The sequence below is a fragment of the Mustela lutreola genome, chromosome 10 (genome assembly GCF_030435805.1).
Source record: "Mustela lutreola isolate mMusLut2 chromosome 10, mMusLut2.pri, whole genome shotgun sequence".
In the NCBI taxonomy this organism is placed as follows: domain Eukaryota; kingdom Metazoa; phylum Chordata; class Mammalia; order Carnivora; family Mustelidae; genus Mustela; species Mustela lutreola.
This window is the reverse complement of record NC_081299.1, coordinates 83056595-83070423: the sequence shown is the minus strand read 5'-3', so window position 1 is coordinate 83070423 and position 13829 is coordinate 83056595. Positions and strand designations below refer to the sequence as shown.

Below are 13829 nucleotides of genomic sequence, written 5' to 3'. Positions count from 1 at the left end.
TTTCCAAGTAAATACATATGTTAAAGTGATATCTTCCTATCTTTCCCTTAAAAGTTTTTCCATCTCTTGCATAAAATGAAAAATAGCTACTTAATAGCAAAATAGCAAGAAGTGGTATGATTTATGTCTGCTGCCCAATCGCCTAGTCTAACATGTTTTAGGTAGTATAGAACATATCGAGTTTCAAAAGTAGAATTTCAGAGTAATCTTTGTGGGAGCCACTGTTCACCCTCTCAGCTTCTGTGCACTATCAGATAGTTGGCACAAATACAAGCTACCTGGTGCATATGGAAAATTATGATGTGAACTGAGGAAATACTAAAATTCGGTTTCTTCATGTTCATAATGGCATGTAGTTTTTAGGCTCTCAAAAGTAAGAATACAACTAAAGCATGTTCAAGCAATAAATCATTGATAATCATTACTTTAAAAGTTTTGATTTGCTTGCAATGCCCAATTTGGTTTTAATTTAATGCCACATTTGCCAAAAACGTATATGAGATGACCTACACAGAGTAGTAGATACTATCTAAGTATTAATAGAGCAAAAAGTAAAACGGGACAAAGTAGAGCCTAAATCAGTCTGAGACATTCTCCCAATATGTACAGCATAGCTCAGGATTTTATTTCTGCCCTTCACAGGAAAGAGTACTATTATAAATATGCATCATGTATTGATTTATTCAAACCATAAACATTTGTCATTGTTATTCAATCAAGTTTGGCATTATCATTAAAATTTAGCATCACTTGACATTTTTGAAACACAATACACTGGTTTATATTGATGAGTTACAAGGCGCTAGATAAGGTAACGCAAATGTGACAGAAGTGATACAGAAACATATCTTATGTAGGAGCCATATTTAGTTTGTAATTAGAACTGTTCAAGGACTAGTTTGCCTTCTACAAATCATACATTTTATTTTGTGGAAAATTAAAAAGGCATCTGAAGTTCTTTGGCCTTCTCTTTTTCTTAACGTTGTTTTTGGGCCACCTTTCTATTAGAAGCATAAGCCCAGTGCTAAGTGGTATTGAATAGTTTGAAGCATGATTGAGAGGAGAAATTAATTCAGAAAATTGCAACTACAAATAAATAATATTTACTTACTTGCACCTTCCATATGTTAAGTTCTGCTTTAGTTCTGCTTTAGGTGCTTTACATTTCTAAATTGCTTTAAGTAACACCATATACCAGGTAATTAGGTATTATCCCCATTTTACATATAAGGATCCTCAAGATCAGAGAGAATTTTTTAGAGACTATCTCAAGTAAGCAGTGGAAGCTGGTTTCAAACCTGATTCAATTCCACTTACCTGTATAAACAATTTTGAGATCTATTGTTTTGTATATTTGCTACCCATGACATACCAATATCTAGTATTTTTTATATCAGTAATTTCTTAGTTTTCCAAATTTTAAGGCTTTAAGGCCAATATTCAAAACATATCTCGAATAAGACATAGACTCAATAGTTTCATGCCAATATATAGTAATGACCAGTGTTCCTCAGGTTTTTTTAAAGATTTTATTTATTTGAGACAGAGAGAGCACAAGGGGTCAGAAGGAGAAGCAGACTCCCCTGCCTAACAGGGAGCCTGACTTGGGGTTCAATCCCAGAACCCTGGGATCATGACCTGAGCCGAAGATAGACTCTTAACCAACTGAGCCACCCAGGTGCCCCATGTTTTTGTTTTTGTTTTTTAAATTATCCCTCTAGGAGCCTTTTTAAACTTTTTTTCCTAGTTAACCGCCCCCCCCACACACAAACACACTATAATTTTAATACTCCTGATATCATGTGTATCTGTTTATGTACTACTGCTCTTATGGGGCAGGGTGCCACAAATTATTATGACATCAAAGATTCTTTCCTTCCTTAAGAATCCGTTTTTGCTCCCTTATGGGTGATATTACTCTCATTGAGAATGTATGGTGTAGATGCATGCCTGGTGTAGACCAACCAACTAAGTTCAGAGCTAGTCAGCTATAGTCTGGTAAGACAGTGGTTCACAAACTGTCATTTCTAAACCAAAGCATGCCATCACATAGGAATTTGTTAGAAATGCAGATCCTCATGCCTTATCCAATCCTATAGAACTAGAAATTCTGAGGGTGGGTCCAAGCCCTCTAGGTGATTCTGATGCATGCCAAAGTTTGCAACCACTAATTATGGACAGAGTGTTGAGAGGTGGGTTTATGGCGTGATCACAAGATTGAGCAGGTCAATTTATGACTCACTTTTTTCATCTTGATGTTGCCCAGACAACTCCTGGTTTGGAGCTTACACATATGACTTTCTCAACCTCACTTGTCAGGGTCCTACTAAGAACCCACCTATCTTCCATGAGGGAGGGAAAGAATGAGACTTGATACCCACCTCAGCCTCTCCAATAGTACATTTTTTTGAAAAAACAAAAACAAAAACAAAAAACCAACTCAACATACTATGTAGGGTTATATTGACAAAGGCCTGGATTCCCCAAAAAATAGTAAATGGAAAAATGAATAGATATGTAAGTATTAACATTCTGTCTTGATAGACATCCCATTATGAGAATAAAAACGAAAATGAGGGTGTTCCACATATGAGGTAATAGATGTGGAAGAACTGGGAATTTGTCAAGAACATGCTCATTTCTCTTTCTTAAATTTCTCATTTGCCTTTTTATGAAAGTAAGATTAAAATGTTATTTATTTCTTGATTCCACAGTTTCTCAGTCTTCTTTTTTCTACCTACCATTTTAATCACATACTTGCCAAGATTGGCTCACCCACTTTATTAACTTATTTCCAGTTTAGCTAATGCATCCCATTAATAATCAGAAATATCTATTTTCATACGTAGCATGATTTAAGAGAGAACTTATACTACAGAAGTGAAAGCATATGGAAAACCGGGCTGCTAGAGCCAAAGCCTTACATGCCACCAACCATAGAGCAGCAGTCCTGAGAACTTGAAAAATATGTTGTGATGCCATGCACTTTAAACTTCCATGTGACAACTCCAACTGATGGAAGACTCCCCTGAATCAGTGATTTGCAAAATGTAAATAGCTGATAACTGAACCTCAGCTTTGATGAAAGAAAAGGCTTCATGTTGGTTTAACCGTCATAAGCTGTAGAGTACATAATTGAATTAAAAATCAACATTCAATACAGAAGTTTTTCTCTGTTCTGTTTTGTTTTAGGTGGAACTTGCTAAGGAAAAAAGGTGTGAATTCTTGCCTTTTCTGTCTCCACGGAAGGTTATATTGAAAGAAGGGAGAATTGTCGCCATGCAGTTTGTTCGAACAGAGCAAGATGAAGCGGGAAACTGGCATGAACATGAAGATGAGATAGTCACTCTGAAAGCCGATGTGGTCATCAGTGCCTTTGGTTCAGTTCTGAGCGATCCTACAGGTAGAGTATCAGGAGCTGAAATGTGTTAGGCAATTGTCTGTTATTTTAGTGCCATAATAGTTTCCAGTTTTCAGGGAATTGTTTTTCACTTTAACATTCATTTTCTTCTTCTAGTATAAAATCCAAGCAATTTTGATTTAAAAGGCTTAGAAATGGCATTGAATGCTTATACAGAATTATTTTTACAGTGGTGGGAATTGAAAATAACATTAATCTTTCTCGTAAACTGATAATCAAAATACATATTCTATTTTGCGGTAACGTTTGCCTGTTTCCTCTAAGAGTGGCTTTTTCTTCAATTAGACATTGAGTAAGAAAGTGTGACAGAGAAGGTACCTGGGTGGCTCAGTGGGTTAAAGCCTCTGCCTTTGTCTCAGGTCATGATCTCAGGGTCCTGGGATGGAATCCCATATCAGGCTCTCTGCTCAGCAGGGAGCCTGCTTCCTCCTCTCTCTATCTCTCTCTCTCTGCCTGCCTCTCTGCCTACTTGTGTTCTCTGTCAAATAAATAAAATCTTTAAAAAAAAAAAAAAAGAAAAATGTGACAGAGAAGTTATAACAACCAATCATCAATGATTCAGACAAATTAAGACCAAATGAATAGGCAAAAATAGAATTCAGGTGTACTGCTATCTTCATGCCAGACCATCACTAGAAAAATCAAAATAATCAAATTAGAAAGTTTGAACTCCTCTCATTTCATCTGGATGGCATAAATGGACATGCTATGGAAGAACAAAATGCTTTAAAAAAAAGTATAATGAGAAAAGGAAATGTCTTATGTAGTATTCCAACTGAGTGATAAGTCAGTCAATTAAGGAGGGTGTAGTGTATTTTCACCACACTCAGTGTTTTTGTGGGTCACTGTAGATGAAAGCTTAGGTATTTATGCATCTTCATTTTGCAAATTCTTTACCTTTTAATACACATTGTTGAAATGATGATTAACTCTTTTATTTACTGAAAGGAAAATAAAAGGCATTTCTCCAAGTCAGAGATTCACTGTGAATAGTAATAACAAAAAATCGAGACCTGACAATTTCTATGACTCCCTACTATATCCGTGCTAAAATTACATTTTGTGTCTAAAATAAAATTATAATCTGTGTCTGAAAAATGCAAATGTGCTTAAGTAAAAAATTCAGCCAGTCATCAGGATATTTTATCTGCAGGACATCAAACATCTTGATATTTGGAAACATCCAGATGTTTAATGTCATCAAGATAAATGTTTTCAAATAGCTGGATGATGGCCTGAATTTGTCACTTTTCATCTAGATGTTTATGTGATATGTAGACACAGTCACAGTTTGGTTTGTTTATTCATTAACTGGGTTCAGGAAGAAAAAAAAAAAGAAACATACGTAAATTACATTCTATCATCTAAAAAATCATACTGTTCTTATTACTCAGCACATCACCTGAAGCTGAGTAAAAAGTTGAATCATATTTAACTAGCAATTAAATCACCTGTTGATGATTCACTTATCAAGGACTAATTTAGCTCACCCATCGAAATTTATGTTTCACAACTGACATCTCTAATATTAAGAAAAATGTATTTTTTCCCAAATAAACCTAAGTAGATGTGACTCAGATCATATAAAACAGCTTTCGCAAAACTTAGGCTCATTTGCATGAAAAGTGAAAGATTTAACTTAGTATTTAAAATATGAAATTCAGGAAAGTTTGATCTAGTCATGTTTATTTGACAAAGTCATTCCAGAATGTATTTATGTATTCTACTTGTGCATGTTTCTTCCAGGGTTTCACATGTACTACTCGTATACATCTAGACAAGTAAAGGAAAAACGGCCTGCACTTTCCTCTTTTTCCCTTCTCCTCTTGTCTTGAAATAACAGATGCTTGAAAAAATTATCGTTAAATAGAATTATTTGCTTTTCCAGGGCCTTTCAATGTTTGCATTAATAAGAAGCTACTTTCCAAGCAAGAGGGGTGCTGGAAAAGCTGGAAGGTGAACTAGCATTCATGCCTCTCTTTCCCTCTAGAAGTTTTCAGTACTGTTTTTTGAGTGGAAAACATTAAAGAGAGGAAGGGAATCAATAATTGTTAGAATTTTACCAAGAAGATCTTACCCAAATGGCATTTAAAATTTTTGTTTAAATTTCAAAGTCAGCAAGTTTTCATATGGACACACATATTAGCTATAGTGAAAATCAGTTTATAGGAAGCAAGTTGTCCATTCAGGTAAGAAGAGAAACTGTTCATGTCTCCCTTTTCTACCTTAAGTCTTATTCCTTCTTGATACCTGTGTGATGAGATTTATGTGTGACACTATTGTGAGCATCACACATGTGATACTATGTGATTTAATAGATTTTATCTCTAACACCTTTCTTAAACTGTTGACCTGCCTCTCCACCCCTCTTCCCTCCTTCCCAGCCTCACTATGCACAGGCTTCTATGAACTGCATGCCTAACTATATGACATTTTCTCAGTCCTCATTCTATTTTCTGCATTTGACAATGTTAAATATTTCTTTCTATTTGAAATGCTCTCTCTAAGTCACTTAACCTTTCTGAGCCTTAGCTTCTTCCTCTATAAAAAAACAAGCATAATAAAACCTTCTCCCCTTACCTTTCAGGACTGTTGTCAGAATTAAAATGAAGTAACGTGAAAGTGCTTTGGAAATGTAACACATTATTATTGTTTATGACACTCTGTTTTCTTGTTTTTTTTTTTCTTTTAACTATTCCTCTTTTGAGCCTATCACTGAATAGTTTTCTCCCTCTAGCTTATTACTTTTTAGTGCTTTCCCAAGTTCAGACTTCACCTATTATCTCTTAATATATTTAATCCTTCAGTGTACCAACCACCTCATCAATTCATTTATTATTCATACACACATTCATTCCTATAAGAAAGACTTAATAAACAACTTCTGTGTGCCAGGTTGAGGCTAGACTTCCAGTAGACACTATTTCACTTCTGTGTAACTGGCTTCAAAATCTCTCTCTCCACTCTATGTCTCAGAAGACATTTCATCCTTTCTTGTATGACCTGTGTGTAACAAACATTTACTCAGCATCTCATGGATACCCAATACTAAGTTGTATTCTGGAGAGTACTAAGATGAATGAGCTATTCCTTCTACTTAAAAACCTCACAGACTGGGGCATGGGTCAGACTTTTAAACAAATAATTGTTTTACCAAGTGAGAAATAATATATTTAGAGACACGTACCAAGTAAGGAAGGATCACATCATGAGGTTTCCCTAAGGCAGATTGCACCTCAGCTTTGCTGTTATTTAAATGGTACTGTAGTTCTCCCATCGCTAATGTTCAAGATGTTTTCCCAGATTCAAATATCTAATTCCAGTTTTCTTTTCATTACATTCGCCAGTGTTACTGTACAGCCTGCATACTGTAGGATGAAGCTCTTTGCATTTGAGAACTTCAGCAAGTGGCTCTATATATACTATGAACCCAGCTTTATTTCCCATTCTTCCCTGTAGGATTCCTCCCAATATCTTCACACAGGTGGATTCCATACTGGTTATTCAGAAAGTCCTCGCTGATTGCATTATATAAATATAAATATATGCTGAAGAATTCAAGGCATGAAATAAACTTGACAGAGAAAGTATGGTGATAACATTTTCTCAGCATTCTCTGATTATAGTATTTTAAATGAAAATACTTGTAGCATCTCAGTTATATCAATAACACATATTTATAAAAGTAACCTAAATTGGGAAATTTCAAGGAAATTAAATTTTTAATCTCAGGGTTTTTTTTCCCCTTGTACATACCACGTTACTTTTGCAAGTTCTTAATTTGTGAGTCTCACAAAGAATATAAAATAACTTTACTTAGTATTAAGCACCCAATATATCTGTAATAAATCCTTCCTGTTGTAAAAATGGTGAAAGCCTCAAAGCTTATAGAAAAGTATATCAAATTTATAAAACAAATATGGATAATATCCTTGGATTATAGTTGCTAATTATTTCATTGCTAATGAGGCTAATAACATATATGAGTGATCATCATTATTTTATCTAATTCTATTTTATTTCTATTTCATTTTTTGGGTTGTAGCAGTGAGTGGTAAATAGGAACAAAAGACTCTATTCCACATCCCTCTGCATGGAATATATATGTGCTTATTAGGAACACAATTTAATTGAATCCTTCATTAACTACTGTCCCAAATTCTAAAGGCAGTGTGGTGTTTGATTTCTAATTTGATTGCGATAATAAAGTCTCAGCCTTATTTGATATCTTTCCTGTGAAAAACTAAGAGTGGTTCTACCTTTTAAAAATTCTCATCCATTCGCTCTAAGTATGTAAGATTCCAAATCACATTAAATTGGGATTTTATTGTTCAAGACTGATTTTAAAGTCTGTCAGCAAATTAAGCACAAGCTACCTCTACTGGCATTTCTAGTCCACAAACATTGCCCTTCAGTGGAAATTTAAAAACCTTTATATATTTCAACAGTAGGTATTTTGTGATACACGAAGTCTCCTCTTCTGCTAAACACCAATGTCAAAGTTTATTGAATTGAATGTTCTCTTATTTTTTTTGTTTGGACAGTCTCAGGTTTAAGAGACTCCTTGCTTATTCTAAGTTTATCTTACCTTCTCTTTCTGCTTGGAACCAAATGGCCATTTGTGGAAGTGTGCATATCTTTTCTGTTAGTTTCGAGCTGATGAGGATAATTGTTAGCATTTTCATCAATCTCACAGCTTCATTTTTCCAGTGGAGTTAATAATAACAGTTGGCCTTGTCCTCACCTTCCAGCAGATCTAGATGACGTAATTTTATGTGCCTCTGAATATGCTTCCAGACAACTGAAGAAAGGCACTCTAGCCCTTGCCAGGACCCCTGTGCCCCTTCTATACACTGCATCCAACCATCCTCTCATTTTTTGAAATGTTGACTTTAAAAAGAGCTGTATGCTTTGATCTTCTAGAACTTATTGCAATTTATCTTCCAGTTAGATTGTAAACCCCCAATACATAAAGACTGTACCTTTATAGTAAGTTGGAGTCCCAAGAGTAGCCAACATATCAGTGTGCCTATAGTAGATGGATAATATATAGTTGTGTAATGGACTTGATCCATGTTAAGTTACTAATTTTTTACACCTATTTGTCATTTCTTCCCACTATGTGGCCAGTTTGGTTTATTTATTTTTTTAGAAAATAGAAAAGTTAGATACAGTTCTGTTTTCTTATTGTTATTGATTTTTTTTCTGTTTTGGCATAAATTTTTGCATTCTTTATAATCCAATATATACTATACCTAATTAGAGGCTGTCTGGTGTAGCATAGGTTCTGGAGCCAGGCTGCGCAGCTGGGAACCTGGCTCCCTTAGTCTCTTTGTACTTCATGGTCCCGATCTTTTAAGGAGGGTTGATTATAGTATCTACCTTCTCAAGTTATTTTAAGAACAAATGAATGATATATGTAAAGCACTTAAATATCTATCTGGCATATGGTAAGCATCTCCTAGATGTTACTATCCTTACATAACAAAGCATATTTTAATAATTAAATTGCATTATATTATATCCTTGTGATAGTATGAATGTTGTTTAGGAATAAAAATCAAGACTTCATCTGGGAACTTAGAGGTTCTGTGGATATGTCTTTGTAAATAAGTAAAGAATGTGCTTTTACATTTATGATTTTTTAAATATGAAAAAGTTTCGTATATTTGGTTAGTTTTTTGCAGAAAAAGATTATACAGACTGTAACTGTATCATACATTTTAAAATGTTTTATTATCAATTCTGATGTTTTTCAAACTATCATCAAAGGGAATGAAATCTTTCAGTTAATTTTTAGTAGTAGTCAGAAATCTCCATTTTGAGTTTCTGCAAATCATTTTTTTTGAAGATTTATTTATTAATTTTAAAGAGAGAGAAAGCACAAGCAGGAGGGGCTGGGAGCGGGAGAAAGGATCTCAAGCAGACTCTGGGCTGAGTGCAGAGCCCAACCTGGAGCCCTATCTCCCTCAGGATCCTGACCTGATCCTGACCTGAGCCAAAACGAAGGGTCAGACACTTAACTGACCGTACTACCCAGGTGCCCCCAAATCAGGTATATAAAGAGAAAAGGATTTTTAATAACTTCTTTTCCTCTTAAAAAGGGTGAAATTGGGCCAGGTTTTCATTTGTTTAAATTTTTGATGGATCTCTGTTACTTTTAAGGAGAGGGAAAAGCACTTTTGAGGATACTAAGTTTGAGTTTTAAGTGCTTGAAAATTATGGGATGATATAATTAAGATTAAAAATCTGTGTTTTTGGAAGGGAGACATGGGATGAATGGTGGCAATAAAGCTGACTCCGAATAGTGCTACATGGCACTGCTCTGGCGAGCAAATGACAAAGGGAACTCTCCTGGTATAGCAAGGAATGTGTGGCCCTTCTTCTAGGAAAGGAGTTTATCTACTTCTCTGAGTGCCTACATTTTCTTTCTGTTCAGCTTGCTAGAAATAACAAGAAAACACTAAGCCTTCTTTAGTTCTTTCTGAATTTTCAGTGAAACCCTCAGAAACCAATTGCCTTGATATCATTAATTGAAGTTAGTTTCATAAAGGGAATGTTTTGGGGGGAAAAGGATTTTAAAATCACTTACCAGTTTTTTTTATTGGAAAACTCTAATAAAAGTTTTTTAAAACCTCATGGGGGCGGGTGCTGGGCGGCTCAGTGGGTTAAAGCCTCTGCCTTAGGCTAGGGTCATGGTCCCAGGGTCCTGGGATGGAGCACCGCATGGGGCTCTCTACTCAGCAGGGAGCCTGCTTCCTCCTCTCTCTCTGCCTGCCTCTCTGCCTACTTGTGATCTCAGACTGTCAAATAAATAAATAAATAAATCTTAAAAAAAAAAACAACCTCATGGGAGTAAATCAAAGGTTCTGCCAATACCAGCTTCTAGTGTAGCTTTGATTCACTTGCCTCTGTACTGAAAAGAAGTGCAGGCCATGGGTTAATGTGCCCTATTCTGGCCTAAGTCAGAGCTAGAAATTGCCAGTTAGGCAAGAAATGGTGTGCACGAGACCCTGACAGTGAAGACTTTCAGGAATTTTTCAAATGTGTCCATTTGTCCTCAGTTACTTATGTGTTAAAGAAAACCTAGGAAAAAGTTTTTTAAGTGAGCACTGGGTGAGCCTGGTAATAATGATTATCTGTGCTTTAAGACATAGCATCAATATGCTTTGCTTGTTTTATTCCTTATTATGGTAATTCACTGAGAGAGTTGGAAACACTGTGCCATTTTAATAACTCCCCCTCCCTTTTAAACTAGTGTCTTCCACTTTTCAAACAAGGAAATATCTCTTGCAGAAGCTACTGGTTGCACTTAGAGATTGAGCAAATTTTCTTTGAACAATTGTCTACTCTTTGTGGCCTCCAGCTTACAAAATTCCTCTTCTCCCTTACCAAAGATAAAGAGGAGGGGAGAGGAATGGGTACCAGGTTGAGACTATGCCATAACTGGTCAAATTTTCACTGTTGGATGCATTTTTTTTTTTTTTAAATAAACGGAAATACTGGCAACAAATTTCCAGGGAGCAGACTGTGGAGTACTGGACTTCATTAGAGACAGGAGAACTTTTTGGTTGACAGCACAAATGTCAGAGTAAGGGGCTTACTGAATAACAGAACTGAGAATGGATGAGATAGAATTGAGAACTAAACCTGGCAGTCCAGTGTAACTTACTGGACATGTTATAGCACAGTAACTCGCATGGGACTTTTCTTTCTACTTCTAAACGTACTGGGAGGGACTTCAAAAATCTTATATTCTACTCCCTTCATTTCGCAGGCGTATTTGTTTAACTAATAACCACTGATAGCCTGCTATTCTAGGTGCTGAGCTTAGGTTCTTGGGATAAAGTGCTGAAAACGCCAATGCAAACATTGTCTCCAGGAATGCAGTTTAACAGGGGAGAGAAACAATGAAGATAAGCTGTGCTAGAGGGAAGCACAGAATGCAGTCTGAGGGTTCAGGGAAGCTTCCTAGAGGAAGTGAGTTATAACTGAAACTTTGAGGGGTATGTGGGAGTTTACAGGTGGAATGGGGGTGGGAAGGGAGGGAGCCCCAGGGAGATTATGCAACTTGCTCAACAGCACACTGTTAGATTAAACAGTCATTTTACAGTCATCTTAAAAAGCTATATATATTAAAAAAATCATGTCTTTTTGAAAGTTGTCATCAGCCTACTTATTTCATGCATGTTCTCATCTTTATAAATGAAGGTCTGAATTTTCCATTTTTATTCCTAAAATTGAGCTTTTTATTTTATGATTTTTACCACTCATTCTCTCATGATTCATCATGCAGCAAATATTTCTTAATGTCCAGCTATGCGCTGGCCAGGTGCTAGGAATACAAATATGAGTAAAAGAGAGTCTTTGCACTTCAGGGATCCATGGGCTAATGGAAGAAACAGGCGCATACATGCATACATTGTAACACAATGTGCTAATTTTGAGATCACATTTGGACTGGGTTTTAGAACTTCAGTAGGAGTTGCCCTGTTAGAGGGAATATCATACACAAAAATGTAAGCTGACAAATGGTTTCATGTGACCAGGCAATGGTGAGAAATTCTGTTTAGCTGGAGCAGATGATGTATGATAAAATAAGGGTGGGACATGGGTAAGGGATAGGATGGTAGGAAATTTGGCTACAAGCTTATATAGACTCCAGAGACTTATATGCTAAACTAGGGATTTTGAATTGTATTCTTTAGACATCCGCGATAAATGGAAGTTTTAGATATGGGGGAGATCTTTATTGTTAAGGAGATCATACTATTAAGTGCTTGGATCTTGCACCATTTGTGTATTCTTCAAATAATTGGGAATTAGAAACCATGAAATCATCTTTGAGGTGGTTCATATCAGAAGGCAAATGTGTTTTCTAGTATTGAGCACCTGAATTAGGCAGTTATTCACTCAGTCATGGGTGTGATCCCACAGTGTAGATCCCCTAATGGGAAGGTATCCCAGTAGGATTGTTGGTACTAGGGAAGGGGGAGAACCTGTGCCCAAAGGGGCAGCTCCGGAAACTATATGCATGACAGAAGTGAGTTATGTATGGCTAATTTCTCCTTCCAAATTCACAAATTATGATTACTAATTTCAGCTTTTTGAGGACTGGTAAGATACAGAGACACCACAACTGTTATAAAAATGATTGTTTCCCTACATGGAAAGAGGCATCAGGAGTATGGAAGAAGTATGTTACTCCACCACAGGGGCAGTAATGTTAAAAAAAAAAAAAATGGCCTGGAATTAAGATAGAATAGTATCAACAAAACCAATTAAAAAACGGTGTTAGTTTACGTGGCTTCTGATTAAGGTTCAAGTAGGTGGACCTCCAGAAGAACATTCAGGACAAGACATATTTCTTTCTTTCTTTCTTTTTTTAATTTTTAATTTTTTTAAAAAGATTTTTATTTTGACAGAGAGAGAGAGAAATCACAAGTAGGGAGAGAGGCAGGCAGAGAGAAAGAGGAGGAGGAAGCAGGCTCCCCTCGGAGCAGAGAGCCTGACATGGGGCTTGATCCCAGGATCCTGGGATCATGACCTGAGCCGAAGGCAGAGGCTTTAACCCACTGAGCCACCCAGAGACACCAGGACAAGACATATTTCTTAAATAGAAGAATCATGATTTGGTCATCTGTCTGATTTAAAAGCTTGCATGTGGAGTATCTAGCATGGTAATTTGATGAGATGTTCTTAATGCTGATAGCGTTCAGGAACACAGCAGATGGAACAGATCTGAGTGAAACGGTGACTTGTTGCATTTGGATTTCCTCACCCGTTCAGCTGGAAAAGGGACTAGAACTCAGGAAATAGAGAATGATTGAAAATAGACATTGGGAATTATTATATATCATTTGTCTTGTTTTTTCACTGTCACAACCCAGTACCTAGAACAGGGCTATTCATCGATTGACTTGAAGAATGAAAGCTATCATAGCCTTTGGTTTGATAACATCCTCTTAAAAGTATAAGAGAGCATATGTGGCATTTCTTCTGGAATTCCAGAAATATCTCACCTACCACATTATGAAGGGGAAAAGTCAATTTGTTACTGCTGGTTTTCAGGTGGTAAATATCTTAAGGAAGATATGCTGTCAAGCCTCTTTTATTCCATGATTCTGTACCTTTGCTCTCTTACTGATACGTGTGGTTCTTTACACTACCATTTCATTTTATAAAGCCTAATAATAAGACATTAATATCTCCTTTGTAGTATTTGATCCTATCATGAGAATAAACTCTTTTTAATATTCCCTGTATACAGTCTTGCTTTCAACTATATTTTGGGCAAGAACCGTTCTTAGGAACCCAAAGGTAGAACTGTGCATGTTTTCTTTAAAATTGCCCTAATTATCAGATACTTTAATGGCTGGAAGTGAGGATGAGGTGGTGGAATCTATGC

At 36.1% G+C, this 13829-nt stretch overlaps 1 protein-coding gene across 5 annotated transcripts in view; it reads left to right on the top strand.

Annotated features, from left to right (window-relative positions):
- Positions 1-13829, top strand: part of DPYD (dihydropyrimidine dehydrogenase) — an 833169-nt gene that overhangs the window by 378624 nt on the left and 440716 nt on the right. For all 5 annotated transcript variants that reach the window (XM_059138489.1, XM_059138488.1, XM_059138490.1 and 2 more), the window contains one exon: positions 3193-3403. In XM_059138489.1, the coding sequence (XP_058994472.1) occupies positions 3193-3403 (211 nt within the window). The remainder of the gene's footprint in view (positions 1-3192; positions 3404-13829) is intronic.